At 46.9% G+C, this 15,681-nt stretch overlaps 1 protein-coding gene and 1 long non-coding RNA gene across 2 annotated transcripts in view; both read left to right on the top strand.

Moving 5' to 3' along the window:
- LOC144097224 (uncharacterized) overlaps positions 1–15,681 on the top strand; it is a 125,233-nt gene that overhangs the window by 42,123 nt on the left and 67,429 nt on the right. The window lies entirely within an intron of this gene.
- On the top strand, positions 4,076–6,187 carry LOC144097223 (arylamine N-acetyltransferase-like). Its single transcript, XM_077629970.1, has one exon. The coding sequence runs from the start codon at positions 4,917–4,919 to the stop codon at positions 5,811–5,813; it is 897 nt and encodes a 298-aa protein (XP_077486096.1). The 5' UTR covers positions 4,076–4,916; the 3' UTR covers positions 5,814–6,187.

Below are 15,681 nucleotides of genomic sequence, written 5' to 3'. Positions count from 1 at the left end.
CTTCTAGAGGTAAAGTACCTCTAGAAGACAGGCCTGTGTGATGTGTGAGCGCTGCACCCGATAACAACCATTTTTGTGAGCTTTTGTTCTCTTGATGACCGGTAACTAGGTGCCGCAAAATTTCATTGTTTGAGCCACACCACAGGTTATGGGGGAGAAAAAGAGTATAAGCCAGCTGAGAAACTAAAACGTTATTTTATGCATACACGGGGGTATTTTCTTTCCTATGTGCCCACCCGAACAGAGTACGTGCTTCCCCATGCATGCTTTTACGCTTGACGCGTAAGAAACGCCAATCTCCAGTTCGTGGCATAGCCGCATTACACCATACCAACACCACATGCTGGCAGAGAACAACTGAAAACATTTTCGACACGACGAAAAGAGACAGGAAATGTGGCGCTTTCTAGCAGCACCACTCCATCGTAGGAGCCCAAAAAATTGGCCCCCAAAAGCGGAATAAAGTATGCTGGGCGCGCTGGTTTTTAACTTCCATATCTACAGGGCTAAAGGCGGCACAGAAGGAACACACGCAAATCACGCCACAGAGCGCTCAGTAACACACAAATCATACAACAGAGCGCTGTTTAGTGGTATGATGAATACGCCTTCATTACTGGTGCCGCTGGATCTTTGAATGCTCTGGTCCTGCATGTAAATGTACCAGAACCTCCAGGTGTTCTCTGTACGCTCGCACTTGCTGCAGCCACCCGACCATTCCGCTTTACTTGGTTGTGTTCAACCCTCAGCTAACCTTGGAAGAAGACTGCACGCATCTAAGGTCGAAATGGCTGCAGAAAGTGCGAGCATACATGGAACACATGAAGGTTCTGGTACATTTTCATGCGGGACCAGATCATTCAAAGATCCAGTGGCACCAGCTATCAAGGTGCATTCACGGTACCACAAAACAGCGCTCTGTTGTGTGACTTGTGTATGTTCCTTCTGTCCCGTCTCTAGCGCTGTAGATATGGAACCCAAAGGTAGAAAGTTTCTTTGACAAACAGCAAAAAAGATATAGAATATCGGGAGAGCAAGCGAGGTCGCGGTGTTCTGACCTCAGCAAAAAAAAAAGATATAGAATATTGGGAGAGCAAGCAGGGTAGCGGTGTTCTGACCTCGCGCATCCTATTTTCCCAGCTGAGTGTCGCATCTTGGTGGAACACAGAGACCACGGGCGCATTTGAACAGCCGATTAATTACCACAACCCCGTTCCTGCACATGTTTGTGTTCGCTGAGGGATGCGCATACGTTGGCCACCGTCTCGCGCAAGAGTGCCTCGCGTGTACGCCTCCTTGCAAAATCGCGGCAAACTTCCAGCACAGCGCCTTCCTAACCCGTCCGCACCCAGTTCCCTAAGGGCTGCCTTATAACTGCCGACCCCGGTGCTTCCATATCTCCACGTGCTCCCGCGCTCTCTCACCTGACGCTGTAACACATCTGGCAATGTCACATCCGCTGCCGTGGCGCCGAGTTGAGTGCTTGTCCAGGGCGCGGACACTGGATCCTTCAAGCGACGAGGTGAGGGAAATAAAGAAGTCTCGCGCCGCCTTGAGGTTCTTGAAGCAGAACGTGATAACGTGTGGGTTTGGAGGCATGCAATGTAGCAGCGTGTCTTTCTTTGAGGGAGGATCTTGCTTCTTTCATCGACGTCACTATGCCGCCTCGCGATCATCGTCCCAGTTAGCTCTGTTGGTAGAGCGACTCGTCCCGTCAAGCGTTGGTCATCGGTTCGAACTTCGGACTAGGAGAAATTTTTCTTTAACTAGGAAGCTCGTGATAAAGTTGTAGAGCTTTCCTCTGTAGCCGTGCGGCTGCGCTTGGGTGGAGGCCAATGATTAATTACTCCCTTATTTCAAATATACTCCACCTTGGAGCCGCCTGAGTGGGTATGGCGCTCGGCTGCTGGCCCGAAAGACGCGGGTTCGATCCCGGACGCGGCGGTCGAATTTCGATGAAGGCGAAACTCTGGAGGCCCGCGTACTGTGCGATGTCAGTGCATGTTAAAGAACCCCAGGTGGTGGAAATTCCCGGAGCCCTCCACTACGGCGTCCCTCATAGCCTGAGTCGCTTTGGGACGTTAAACCCCCATAAACCAAACCTACTCCACCTTGGGGGATTCCGCTAAGCATTTGACCAACACTATTCCCACTTCGAGTTATTGATAAATTCGCTCTTGCCCTACCACAAGCTTGCCGTCCCCGTTAGCTCAGTTGGTAATGGGATTGTTCCAGTGAAGCGATAGTTCCGTGTACAAACACCGAACCGGGAAGAAATTTTTGTAAACTACGAAGTTTCTGAGAAAGCTGCAGAGCTTTCCTTTTAGCTGTATAGCTGCGCTTGTTGAATGTCCATGAGTAATTACTCCCTGTTTTCAAATCTACTCCACCTTGATGGATTCCCCTAAATATATGACCATAAAATATGGTGTACCGCGAAGCTCCATTCTGGTTCCTTTAAAGTTTATTCTCTACTATCAGTAAGAATGCGTTCATGCCAGGTACTGCAGAAACGATCGTTTACGCGGATTACCCCTACGTTTTTTGTTCTGGTTATGATTTGTCAATTGAAATTACTGCTATAAACGTGTGGCTCAAGAATCAGTCTCCTTGGTTTACGGCCAACCAGCATGCGATCAGCGTTAGTAAAATAAAATATGTTATATTCTCTTCAATTAGCAGACCGATCCATCTCTGTAATCCAATAAATCTTCAGTCTCGACTTTTGGTGCGCAATGGAAGTAAAAGTTTTTGCTATGCATCCGCACGAAAATCTCCTTTGGACACAGCATAGTCGGGTCGTGATCCGTGCTATAACTAAGTGGACTGGAATATTGAACCAGTTTCGCTCATTCGTACCAATCAAAATTAGGCGTCAGCTTTATTTCACTGCAGTCCATTCCACGTTGCACTACTATTTGCTTCTCATGTGCGTCACTGGTAGGAAAATTGGGGAGAATAATTTAGCTCCTTCTTAAGGGTATGACACGACTGCGTAGTCGGTTACTCTTTCAATTCTGAGCAGTTTGAACCTTTGAATGCATTTTCATGCCTTTAATTGTATCTATTATTTGATTAATCAATTACACGCTCTAATCTATTTAATTTGCATCATCCAGCACTGGGTTTTCATTCTGAGCATTTTGACACCTTTGAATCCCCATTTTATAATTTTTTTTCATTTTTCATAACTAAATAATTGATTAATTACAAATATTTCATGGAGTCCTGATCGTCTATCACACATACACCAATAACAAATCACTAGAATCATAATTTACAATGACATCACTTGTTTTACGCAGCCCCGGATTATTTCCGACAGGCTGTGCCGACTACGCGGACGGCTTTTCGACCTAACGTCCTGTATACGCTCTCGCGTAATATTCTGATCGCGATAGCAGGTTGTTGAAATCGGCCAGCTAGAGTGCTGTTCGCGTTTTGATGTCTATGGGGGCACCGTTCGTCCTAACACGCCACCATTTTCTCGGTTAACGACGGAAACCGAGTTTGCCATGCTCGGTTCGCGATAACAGTGGTTAGCGGCAAACTGCTGTTTCGCTTACTCGTTATTACATTAACAGCGGTTAACGCTGCCCATGTAACAGGAGTATTACAGTACACGTGTATTATGCCAGAATATTGTGCCGACGAGAAGAAAAAGCGAGCCAAACGTTCGCTACTTCCCTGCAGAAAATATTTAGCGTATTAGTCTTTAAAATATCAGCAGTCTGCGAGCCGTGAGTAGCACGTGCAAAAAGCTTAGGTGGCGCGTCGTACCGTATTCCGTATAGCGTATCAACGACACTGGGGCAAAGCCAGAAACACGTGCGGATTCGTTTTGCGGTTCCTTCATGCGTTTCAAATGCAACGTTTAGCAAGCCCAGAAAGAGGGCGTTCTGTGTGCTTGTTCTGCGCTGTATCGCAGAATATAGGCTACGTGACATTTCCTGCCCATTTTTTTTACCAATGCCGACTTCATGCGCACATGCAGCAGCTGTTAGCGCTCAGAATAAAAACACATGGGAAAGCATCCGTTCACATTCGACCACGTCACTTCCTCATGTAGGCCAGGTGGAAGCCTCGAATTGTGCAGCTCTGTAGTCGGATTCGCGAGTGTTAGCTGCCTGGCAGTATTATTCGGTAGGTGATCCCCATCTAGTTTTTCCCCCGCGTAACCGAATTTTTTCAGAAAGCTACAGTACAGCGAAACGTTTTTCTCACTGCTTGGAAAACTTGAATATCCCTTCGCCTGGTGCCGGTGGTTGAGTTTCTACAGCATGCTGTTTGCCGCAACGTAGAGGCTAGCCCTGTCCCTGCTTTCCACGTTTCGTTAGAGACAGACAGTGGAGGGGTTTTGTGCTTGGAAGCAAAGGAAGGACACTGCTGCGGTTCCAGTAAGAGTATACTCGAAGTCTTGCACAGGACGCGAAAACCGATATTGTAACTGCCTTGCATTAGCTTGCGTTGCCCTCCGGAAGTGGGGCTTTAGCATACCCAAAAGCCACGCAAAAGATCGAATAAGAAAAAAATGCAGGCAGCATGCCAGCTGTGAGCCAGTGATGTAACATTTCTTAGAGCACGACCAAGGAAGAAAGGCATGTACAAACAGGATCTTTAAAAGGCAAGCCGGAAGATTCCTCTTTACTAATTAACAGCTCTTGGCCAATTAAAAATAAGTATTATTCTATGGAGTGAGACGGGAAGGAAGAAGAAGTGTCTGTTTCAACGGCTGCAAGAAAAGCGACAGCCCTGTTCAGCAACAACAACAGCATCAGCCCTGTTCAAGCGCATTCAAGGCCTTCCACTCAACGCTTTCAGGCAACGCAGCGAGCTATTGAAATCAAAGAATCTTTCTCGCGCGCAACCAGGCAAGATTGTTTGCAGCGAAAGAACTTTATCACCCGATCTTTTCGATGGAAGCTTTGTCCGACGAACGAGTAGAGGACTACCTGAGGTATTTAGGAGTTTCCAAGCCCGCCGACCCGAACCTGGACAACCTCGACGTCCTCGTGAGGGCGCATTTAGAACGTGTCACTTTCGAAAACCTGGACGTTCTACTGGAACGGCACATCAGCCTGGATGCCGAGATCGTCCTCAGCAAGGTGACGCGGCGTGGCCGCGGAGGCTACTGCTTCGAACTCAACTCCCTCTTCGGTCGATTGCTGCGGGCACTCGGTTACCGCGTGCAGCTACGTGCTGCCCGCCTTCGTCTCACGACTCCGGACGACTCGCCTAAGCGGACGCGGCTCTCCCACATGGTGCTCAGCGTAGAGCTCTCGAACGGCGACCGCTACTTCGCTGACGTCGGTATGGCCTTGGTCGGCTTGCACCGAGCTCTTCCTGTACAAGGTGACGCGTCGCCTTTCCGAGTAATTCACAGTTCGGAGCCTACGGAGAGCATAGACGTCGCAGTTCCCACCAGCAGCGGCGGCTGGAAAATTTTCTATACCGTCGAACCGTACAATCTGGACTGGCTGGACTTCGTTCCTCTCAACTGGTACTCTTCGACTAACCCGGACAGTGCAATGCGACGAATGCTCCTTGTGGGCCGGCGGTCCACGGCCGACGGCTCTTGGCTTCGCCTTATGAATGACAGGTTTGTCCGGTGGTCTCCCTCTGACGGCATAGTGGAAAAGCGAGTGATGCGTGACGAAGACGACATACTGCAGCTCTTGCAGACCGAGTTCGGTCTGCGTTTGAGCGCTGCGGACGAGGTTGCATCGTTGCGCATCCGTTTGCGCAGTCTTCTGGATAAGTTAAGGATGAGTGAGAACTTACTCAACCGTAAACTTGTATGGCCCGAAGTGTAGCTGTATATTGGTGGCGGTGTTGTGGTCTGCGAGTGTTTCTTCACGCTCAAAAAGTGATTCTATTCTAATCGCATGCTTAGATGCCAGTTATAGTAAGAATTCGCCACAATGACAGGAATTGTGCTTCGCCTTCGAGGTGACATTGCGAAAATGCCGCAAAATATGTGCGTAAAATTTAACCATTAGTAATGCAGCTCTTACTTTTGTTCAAAATTTTTTTTTGTCACTGTGACAAAACGCCTTATAGTTTTGATAACGTTGTTAAATTATAAAACCACTCCAAGATGCATAGGATCATATTATTTGCTGCTGATCGTGTTCGCGCCCAGTGGAAATGATAACGAAACTCTGAATAAATGTGACAAAGTGCTTTAAGCCACCGTAATCCTGTGTGTTGTGCTTTGTAAGAAAAATTGCCGGTAACTCCTCAGCGGATGAAAGGCTCTCGGAGCAGCCGTAATGTTTCAGAATCATTTACCATCATTTACCACCCCTCTAAGGATGACAAAGGTCAGATATTTTTCTTCTTCCTTTCCATCAGCTGTAGCTGACAACCACATAAATTTGTCTAGATTACTGCCTTTGCAGTACTAGTGTTACAATGCGGGAATGGCGGCGTCTGGCTGAAGCTTCGCAGATCGAAGACTCGACCCTCCCGATGCACCACTTCAAGGCTCATCCTTACCGCACCTCCAATACAGGGGGCTGTCCGCTTACAGACCACCACCCTCATCGATCCAATTAGTTGCTACTGCATCATGGCAACAAGTGCGAGGGAATCACTTGAACAGGAGAGGATAGGCATACAGTAAGTGCGAATACACGAAGACGACTTTTATGAGACAAACTGCTGTGCTTGCAGCCGAGATGCAGTATCGCCTCATGACGAAAGTAGCCATGGTGCCTTGTCTTCGGGGCGCCACTAAGCCCATTCAACAGTTTTATTTCGAAGCCCTTGTCGCTTTCTTCCTGGCGGCCGGAGTACCGTCCCCACTGCGTGACAATGTGCTTTATTCTGCCAAAGTTGGGGCAATGCGGACTGCTTACTTCTCGTAAACGGTACCGTAAGCGTTCTGCACACCCAGCGTTCAAACCAAGTCTAGCCTAAAGAGTGCCATTGCGACGAGGCTGTCTGAGTGGTAGTCTGAATCTGAAATTTCAGTTGCCGGGAATACCGCTTGCCTGGGCAGTAAAACTGCCCAAGCAAGCGGAGTAGATTCATCTTTGTTGTCTCGGCCTACTCCCCCCCCCCCCTCCCCCCTTCTCCGTTCCCTGCAAACTTTGCTCGGATGAAGGATGAAACGTCGTCGAAAACTTGCGTGTGAACGCATACGTTGACGCTTAGAAAGCATTTATGTGTTTTAGCCCACAGAGTAAACGGCAAAGGTAGGTCGGCGGCAAAGGGATCCTGAATTGCGACCCCGAAAACCGTCAAGAATAGATGACAGTGACCACACCCTGAGGTCTAGGCTCTTGAAAACGATGCTGGTAGGCTCGGATAGTTGGAAAAGCTGCGACGCTTATGAGAGCTCGTTTAGGATCATTTCAACGAGAACTTGTTTGGCTTCCAGTTTACCGTTAGTGACACACTGTGGTTGTTTTTTAAGGGCCTCGCCGCACCATTTTCGAATGCTGCCGCTGAGGGCAGCACTGTTCAGACCAGCAAGATCAAAAAGATAGCCAAGCCACGGCGGTGGCAACGGAGTGTTTATTTGTGAATGCATTTTCCACCCGTCCTGCCTTCCCTTGTCGAACTCTCCATATCTCACTAATCTTGCAAGCTTCAGTGGTAGCTACAAATTTAACCTTGTCGCTGATCAGTAACATTAGACTGAAGCAGTGTTAGGCGCCTTCTAGTAATGAAATTTTCAGTTTTCTTAATCGTCCGAAGTCATTTAGCGGAAAATTGTTGCCCTTTTTACCCTCATAAGTATTTTCTGTTGTTCACATTTCTTATATTGCAAAACCTGATCCCAACCACGCACCGCCAGCGGTTTTCTCTATCCCTAAGGGCGCTTCGGAACATGCGGGAAAATCCCGGTGAGAGCGGCGGGTTGCAGGCGGTGAATAGAGCACTCGTTTGGCTGACACAAACGACGAGACCCGTTGTTGTCGAGCCGGAAGGCTTGAACAGCCTTGACGGATTTAGTAACCTCAATGCCGCCCCATTCACCGCGATCCATGCATAAGGGCTTGATGGGCTCGGATAAAGCCCGCTGTCGGAACATTGTGCGAGCGCGGTCCGCGCAGATTAGCGGCTTCATTTCATCCAGAATGCCGCCGATCCTTTCCGTGCACTCTGACCGCGGAATGGCACGACGTGATGTACTCCACTGATTACCCGCATGTCAAGCACTGTCCCCCTTTTCACAATGACAATACAGATGGCATGTCCGCTCACCGCTCTGGAATTGTTTCCCAGTGGTGCCTTACCTCACCTCTCCTTTTGCAAGTTTTTCTTTTCATGTTTGAAATCCTATGACGCGCACTCGTTGAAAGTCACGCTAGCATCTAAATCGCCGTTAAATAATACAGGCGCAACCTAAAAGCTGTGAGGAATTCGGCCCGGTGCCTTCCCGTATTACCGTTTTGGGCGCAACCGAAATATGCAAAGGTAGGTAAGGACAGCACGTTGTAACAGTGGGTGTCGCAATGTATACTGAGCGCAGTGCACCCGCGGTAGCAGCATTTCTTTAACCTTCTTTTCTTTTTCTTTCCCCTTATCTCACCGGCCGCGTGCTTACACCATTCCGGCGGCCCACAGCAAACCCTTTGCTGCCACCAACCACTGCAGAATTTCCCCTGTGAAACCTAGTGCGCGTGTTGCACACTCAACAGGAAACCCCTACGCTTCCTCCTTGCATAAGAGAGCAATTACGCATTGGCATCCACCGAAACTCAACCATACTGGTACAAAGGAAAGCTATACAGCTTTCTCAAAAGCTTCGCAGTTAAAAAAAAAATGGTCCTTGTCCGCGCTCCTCCTTGCATGTGCGACGTTCCCTGACAAGCTCTAGTTTCGTGCGGGGTGGGGCAAGGGACCTGGCGTGTAATCATAAGCGCGCAGCAAGAGCTCTAGATTTTTTCACTCCCAATTTCTTAAAGGTGTCACGCCTATGAAAAGACGCCGTGGCACCTCTAAAGCTTATAATTAACTTAGGTTTCCTCTCGTTTCTAAATTTACACTCTACACGCATACACACTACTGCGCACATAAGAATGGATCGCCGCAACGCTCCTGGAGCCAGGGGCCGGGAATTAAGTCACGCTGGGACGTATTTTACGTTCCGGACCGCACCCCGGTTCCTAAAATTAGGTCCTGCGAGATTAATGTGTTGGCTGAAATAGGCCTCGCTCAGTAGGCAGCCTTGCGGGCAGTATTATAGCACCTAACCACGATGCAGTAATTTTCTTGCATTATAAATACGTAAAGCAGCTTTACAATAATGATGACTTTGACAGCCAGTGAACTTAGGTGTTGTTTTCGTAATTTTTGACTTAAATGACTAATAATCATGCATGCGCAAATCACACTACTCGTTTTTTTGGCGTGTTTTTTTTCACACGGGGCACTACCAATTACCTTGAGGGCTTCTTATGCGAGATTTGACAAGAATACCAAACTAGCTATCTGCATGCCGGAATTCTGGATGCCCATAAATAACTCGGTCATCAGCGGCAGCGACTTTTAACAAACACATATAAGCTCATTGTTCACGGCGGATTATAAGACACAGAAAAAAAGGGAGTTTTAAAGCTGCCTTTTAAATTTTTTCCTCGCAAGTCCCCAGACATGCTTATCATTCTGCTCCGAGGAAAGAGTTGCGAGTAATGAAGCTCGCTGTCTGGATTGAGAGTTTAGGTGTCATCATGAACTACGCTGGCGCCGTCCATTTAGCGGAAAAGGGTGTCCCTGAATATTTTATTTCGCAGTTGTCGGCCCTGGAGAGGAAACTGGCTGCGTAATTGGGACCGCTTGCGTGTACGAGAACCATTTAGCCACGGAAGCTAAGCGCAGCGCTGAATTTCTTCCCATTCTGGATAGCCTAATAAGATTCCTAAGCAGCGCCCATTTGGTAGTAGCTCGTTAAGGTCAGGCTCATTACGATTACATTTCAGCCGTTGGTAATGCACCACAGCACTTTTTATAACGCCTTCTCGTGTACCAACTAGCACGCATAACTCTCCGTGATTGACGACAACTGTAAACTAGACGTAGGAAGTCCGACGTAGTATTTGTAAAACGTTAAGTTGGGCACTTGCGCAAATGTCGACCCACTGGAACTCTTTATTTCTGAAAAAAAAAAACAATACTTCAGACATAATTCAAATGTCGAGGGATGAAGTAAAGGTTCCCGTCACAAAACTACACTCAGGCAAACTTTGGTCTCGGGAGTAGTCTCGTGACATTGCCAAATATAATCTAATCGGCTGACATTGGCTAGACGCTGTGAGCTAGGCACACGAAGTTTGAAGTACATGTCCGGAAAAAATAAAAGTTGTGAGATACTAACGGTAAGACAACATTTTAGGCAGATACTAGCAACATGCGTAGACCGAAAAGGCCTTTTTAAAGTATCAGCAAGCACTTTAAGCAAGTAAAGTTTTGGGGACATTTAAGCTCCACCTTTAAGAGTATGGCGTGACAGTGTTGATGGCTCCCTGCAGCAGTTTCCATCCACACATTGTAACACTTCTTTCTTCACATTCAAACATGATCAATTATTACAACACAGTGTCCACATTTTTGTCTCTGAACTCTTCGACACTGCAGTTTACGCACCTAATAATATTTTGATTAATTTCTCACTGATTAGTATTTAACCACTTCATTAACTACCCCCTTACTAGGCTTTAAAGTAAGCCAGCGCCACAAAACACAGCACACCCCCTTCCACGCCAGCCAAGTCTACTTACCGAAGTTGCCTAGTCCCTAGCATTGCTTGCTCGCTCCCCGAGATTCTTGGGGTCGAATACTGACTAATTCGTCACGTCAAATCACGTACTTAATAAAGTTATGACGTTTGAGTCATGCGCAGTCCTTGAATTCACATTACAAGTCCCCTTTTCAATTATTCTCATTGCAGGTAAACACGCGTGACGCGACGGTTGTTTGTAGATTTTCCGCAACAAAGCCGCTAGTACAACGCGAGATTTTCCCCTGAAGGGGAGCCTCAACACAATCGAGTTAATGTGATTGCACCTTGCTCTTGAGAGTCCATTTTAGTCTTGCTGGCAGTTCCACTTTTCTTAGCTCTAGGTGCGACGAGACGAGTTGCTAAATCCCCAGAAAAATGCTTTTCAGCTAGAGCGCTACAACTGTGACACTACAGAATGTTTAAACGGGAAGAAAGAAACACAGAACACAGGACGCGGCGCGCTTAAAACTGCTGCTTATTAAGACACGAGGTGGTTTTATTCAATTCATGGCATACCCTTGCAAAAGCATAAAATTATCGCCAAAGTTTTCTATAGCTGCTGCACACGTGTATGCTGTCACCTGTTTCCTTCGAGCTTTTTTTCATCAGCAATTAGCGTTAAGTAGCGGCTACTTAACATTTCTCTTCGCATCTTTCATATTTCTTGTATCCTGCTCTTTTCTCTCCTTGAGGTTGGTCGAGCACGATAGTAAAGGGGAAAATGTTTGTGGACAAAGGGCTTCCTCTGTGGGACTGCTTCGGTAAAATGAAGGCCCTCGGAAAAATTACCTATTATTTTATTGTGATCTATGGTGATGAAAATAATCGTTAGTATTTTTTCTCGCCTTTCCTTGCTTTTCAGTGATGTCTAACGTATTTTTCTAATTCAATATCGCCCGTAGCGTGCCTCTGCTTTTTTGTTGTTCAAGGGAAGAACAGGAGGTAGTTTAATTTGCAGGAAAAAGACGGGCGCGCCACAGACTCGTTGTAAAGAAGCTTCTGCTCGACCAGGGAAACGTACGCATTCTAAGCATTAAAGTATGCACGTCGAACGCTCGATATTAAGATGATGCTTTTCGAAGTATTTTTTAACACAACCCAACCGAAAATCTTTCTGCGAGCCAATCATGCAATGCAAAAGAACGCGGGGGAAAAAAGTGTGACCGGAGTTGCCCTGCGGCTGTTTGCAGAGTAGTATTGGCTTTTTTCCGAGAAACGATTGTAATAGAAGGAGCAATGTAAGAAATTCTGCAAATGCCCTGAAAAAACGGCGTTTAAAATGTCGCACATCGAAGCATAGGAGGCATCCGCTGTTTCAGTACGCGTTCGCATTCAATCAGTGATTTACTCACTGAGCCAGTCTTTCAGTGCAGGCAAGCTTGCAGGCGTAAGACGTTTCCTATCAGTGTTCTACAAGTTACCGTAGTGAGGTGAGTTCTTTAATATTGGAGGCAGTTAAAATCGTCCTTCACTTCTTTCTTCCCTCTTGTTACCTTCTTTGTGCCGTGCTGCTCAGCACTCCGTAACTTTAGTTCTGAAATGCCCCACACCTTTCTTCGTCCTTATCCTCGAGGCGTTTCCTTTTAAGTGAGTGCTTGGTGCAACGTTGCGATGTTCTGCAAAGTGGACTCATCCGGCTAATGGCAACCAATGCGGTGAAGTGCAACTAGTATATGGAGCGTTGCTGAAGATTAATCCTGTTTGCCCCTTAACGCAACCATCAACAACACTTCTAGCTGAAGTGGGGCCAAGCACAAAACAGCAGCGTATTATGAGAACATTCGTGGGATATTATAATTGGTTTTGGGGGGAAAGGAAATGGCGCAGTATCTGTCTCATATATCGTTGGACACCTGAACCGCGCCGTAAGGGAAGGGATAAAGGAGGGAGTGAAAGAAGAAAGGAAGAAAGAGGTGCCGTAGTGGAGGGCTCCGGAATAATTTCGACCACCTGGGGATCTTTAACGTGCACTGACATCGCACAGCACACGTGCGCCTTAGCGTTTTTCCTCCATAAAAACGCAGCCGCCGCGGTCGGGTTCGAACCCGGGAACTCCGGATCAGTAGTCGAGCGCCCTAACCACTGAGCCACCGCGGCGGGCCACATTCGTGGGATGGTTAGGAGTTTCGAACGCGGATGGCCGAGCGTTTTGCTGGCTTGTGATCGTGAAGAAATAGAGACGTTAGAGTTGACACGTCACAGTATTCGCTTCGTACGCAGGAGTTGCTGGAAGATGGTGGTGGTGCTTGGTGAGAACTGCTGGGGACGTATACGGGAAGAGCGTTTTTACAAATGGGTATCCTGAGGATCATTTCAACCAGCGGGTGGCTGACGGTGGAATTGCGGATGCCGACGTCATAAGCACGAAGCCTAGAAAAGAATTTAAGAGCAGGTAACAATTTCAACGCAAAATTCGCATGGGATTCAGTACGAATGCCACGCTTTAGCGAAACCATACTGAACCGGTGGGCTCAACTTATTCACCTTGGTCTCTTGTATTTGCAAGCTTTCAAGCGGCAAAGTTATGCGCTCATTCAACTGCATAGCTGTAGATCTGGTAACCTAACCTTCTGCAAAATTAATTGTGAAGACGACTACGCAGAGGAAGCGATGCCCCTGCATATGGCAATGCCATGTTGACTCGGTTTTAGGGGAAACAGTGCAATGAAGCAGTAAGATAATGCATTTTGTTTTTAATTATGCACAGGTATTAAGAGGTTGTCTCCAATAGCATAAGAATAAGGTATTTTCGTGCATTGCATAAATGAACTCCACGCCCCTGAGAACAACGAATGCATTCATAGTGAGATTTTTCTTTTCGTTAAGCTCACCCATTGCGATGAAGTAATATCTATAGAGTTCGAGTGGGCACTCCAGGTCGAGGAATTTAATCTAGTCTTCTGGGGCTGCGGCTCTGCAGAGGCGAAATGGGAACTCAACCGTGTGGGAGAGGCAAAAACGCCAGATGACAGTTCACGTTAAAGATTGTCAGCTGGTCTAAATTATCCAGGAGCCCCCAAATTCGGCATCTTCACAGCTCGCGCGTCTCTACGCGTTGTTGGTGCTTACGTGCCTTACCCCACCATGCCATGCTGTGCCATGCGCTACAATACCAATGTGTCGTGGCTTGCCGCACCATAGCGGGATATACCATACCATACCATATCATATCATATCATATCATATCACACCATACCATACCATGTCATACCAAACTATTTTCACAACGAATAATAAAACGCCCCACTTCACCAATCGGACTGCATGTACTCCACTCAAGGGGTATGCTGATCTTTCCAATCCCCTGATGTCAAAATCGAGCTTAGGTAGCGTATTACATTCTGCACCGCTTGCCTGAAAACAAAATAGCTGGACTGGGTTTAGCAGCGATGTTCTCTCAAGCCCAAATGTTGTCGCTGTTTTCTTCGCTTGATAAATGACCCTCAAAACACACGCGATGTAAGCTCCGCATATCTTAAAGGTAAAGGGTATCGACGGCATTCTTCGACCTGCGATGTTCGCAGTCTATTAAAAATAGTTCCTAGAAAACGAGGAAATGAAAAGCGGACTCTGCTTTAGAGCTGCCTCAGATTTAGAGCCCCACACAAAAGCTATGGAGGTGGTAATCAAGGCGCGAGGCAAAAGAGTGCTCGAGAAGGCAAAAAGAAAAACTGGTGTAAGAGTAACACGCGGCCAGTACACTACTCTAGACTTTGATGTAAGTGGTACAGTTGAGATGTCTTGGACGAGCTTTACCAATTAACTCGCCTTCGCTAAAAAAATTCGCTCTTGTTATTGTTGGATCTAAATGGCGCGAACAGGCATATTACTTCAGATAAAGCGTAATACAGCTTTCATCCCACTTCGCGAAGCAAGTAGCCTAACATCAACTTAACAATGCATATAACCGGCTCCTGCAAGCCCATGAATATTAGTAGGGCTCAGACGAACATACAGTGTCACCGTCCGAGAATGAACGCCGTCCTGCAAAATTCACTGCCGCCGGCAGCAAAGAAACCTGGAAATGAAATAACTGAACAGTAGCGCCTAGGCCGTCTTGGCGCCGTCGCCACGACCACTCTGACTAATTCATCACCTTATCTTACGCACCGCAGCAAATCTAATGAGCTAGTGGCATCGTTTGGACGAAGTATAGCAAGCAAAGAGGTACAAATCTGCTCGAGAAGTAGAGCTTCTTTCCTCAGATACGAGGAATGATAAACTTGAGTAAAGGGCGAGTAAGCCAGCAAGAGCAGAGCTTCTCAATTTACTTGCTGTTCTTTTGTAACGTTTTATACATCGAACTATAGTCAAAGTGCAATGAGGGGGCTACTACTGTATCATTTTTTTTGCCCGGATAGCAAAAGAAAAGCAAATGCACACACATATAAGCAGAAGACTTTAACATCAGGTCATTTTCTTTGTATCTGGGACTGCTGAAGAGTGCATTAAATCACTCGGAGCGTTCGTTTTTAGAACACCCTGTTCGTTAATATGCGTCTACAGCGGGGAAGCAGAGGATGACTGGACATTCTCCGTAAATATTTACTGCAATCAGGATGAGCTCTTCTTTGATTAAAGGATGGACTGTGAGGCGTTACAGACATCGTTAAGAATAAAGGCTGGAATCACTCGCTTAAAAATGATGAAGATTTTAGTGTTCCCATTAGAGTATTCACTCTGCGAGCCTAGGCCAGCTAAAACGTGATGATGGGAATGTACTTTTACGTGCTGCACGCGCCAAGATTAAAGGAAAAGACAAGGTCAGCCAAACAGTGTGCCTCTGCATCTGAGGGGTTGTAAAGATATTACAAATATTTAATCCACTGAACTAAGTAATGATTACAGAAGCACGCAAGGGCCTGGTGCTTTGCTTTCTGTGTTATTTAATTACTACCTGATGCATTAGAAAATAGAACGTGTTGTCGGGCTAGTTGGCTCAATACTTC

This window comes from Amblyomma americanum, chromosome 7 (genome assembly GCF_052857255.1).
Source record: "Amblyomma americanum isolate KBUSLIRL-KWMA chromosome 7, ASM5285725v1, whole genome shotgun sequence".
NCBI classification, from domain to species: domain Eukaryota; kingdom Metazoa; phylum Arthropoda; class Arachnida; order Ixodida; family Ixodidae; genus Amblyomma; species Amblyomma americanum.
This window is presented reverse-complemented; position numbering and strand designations above follow the sequence as displayed.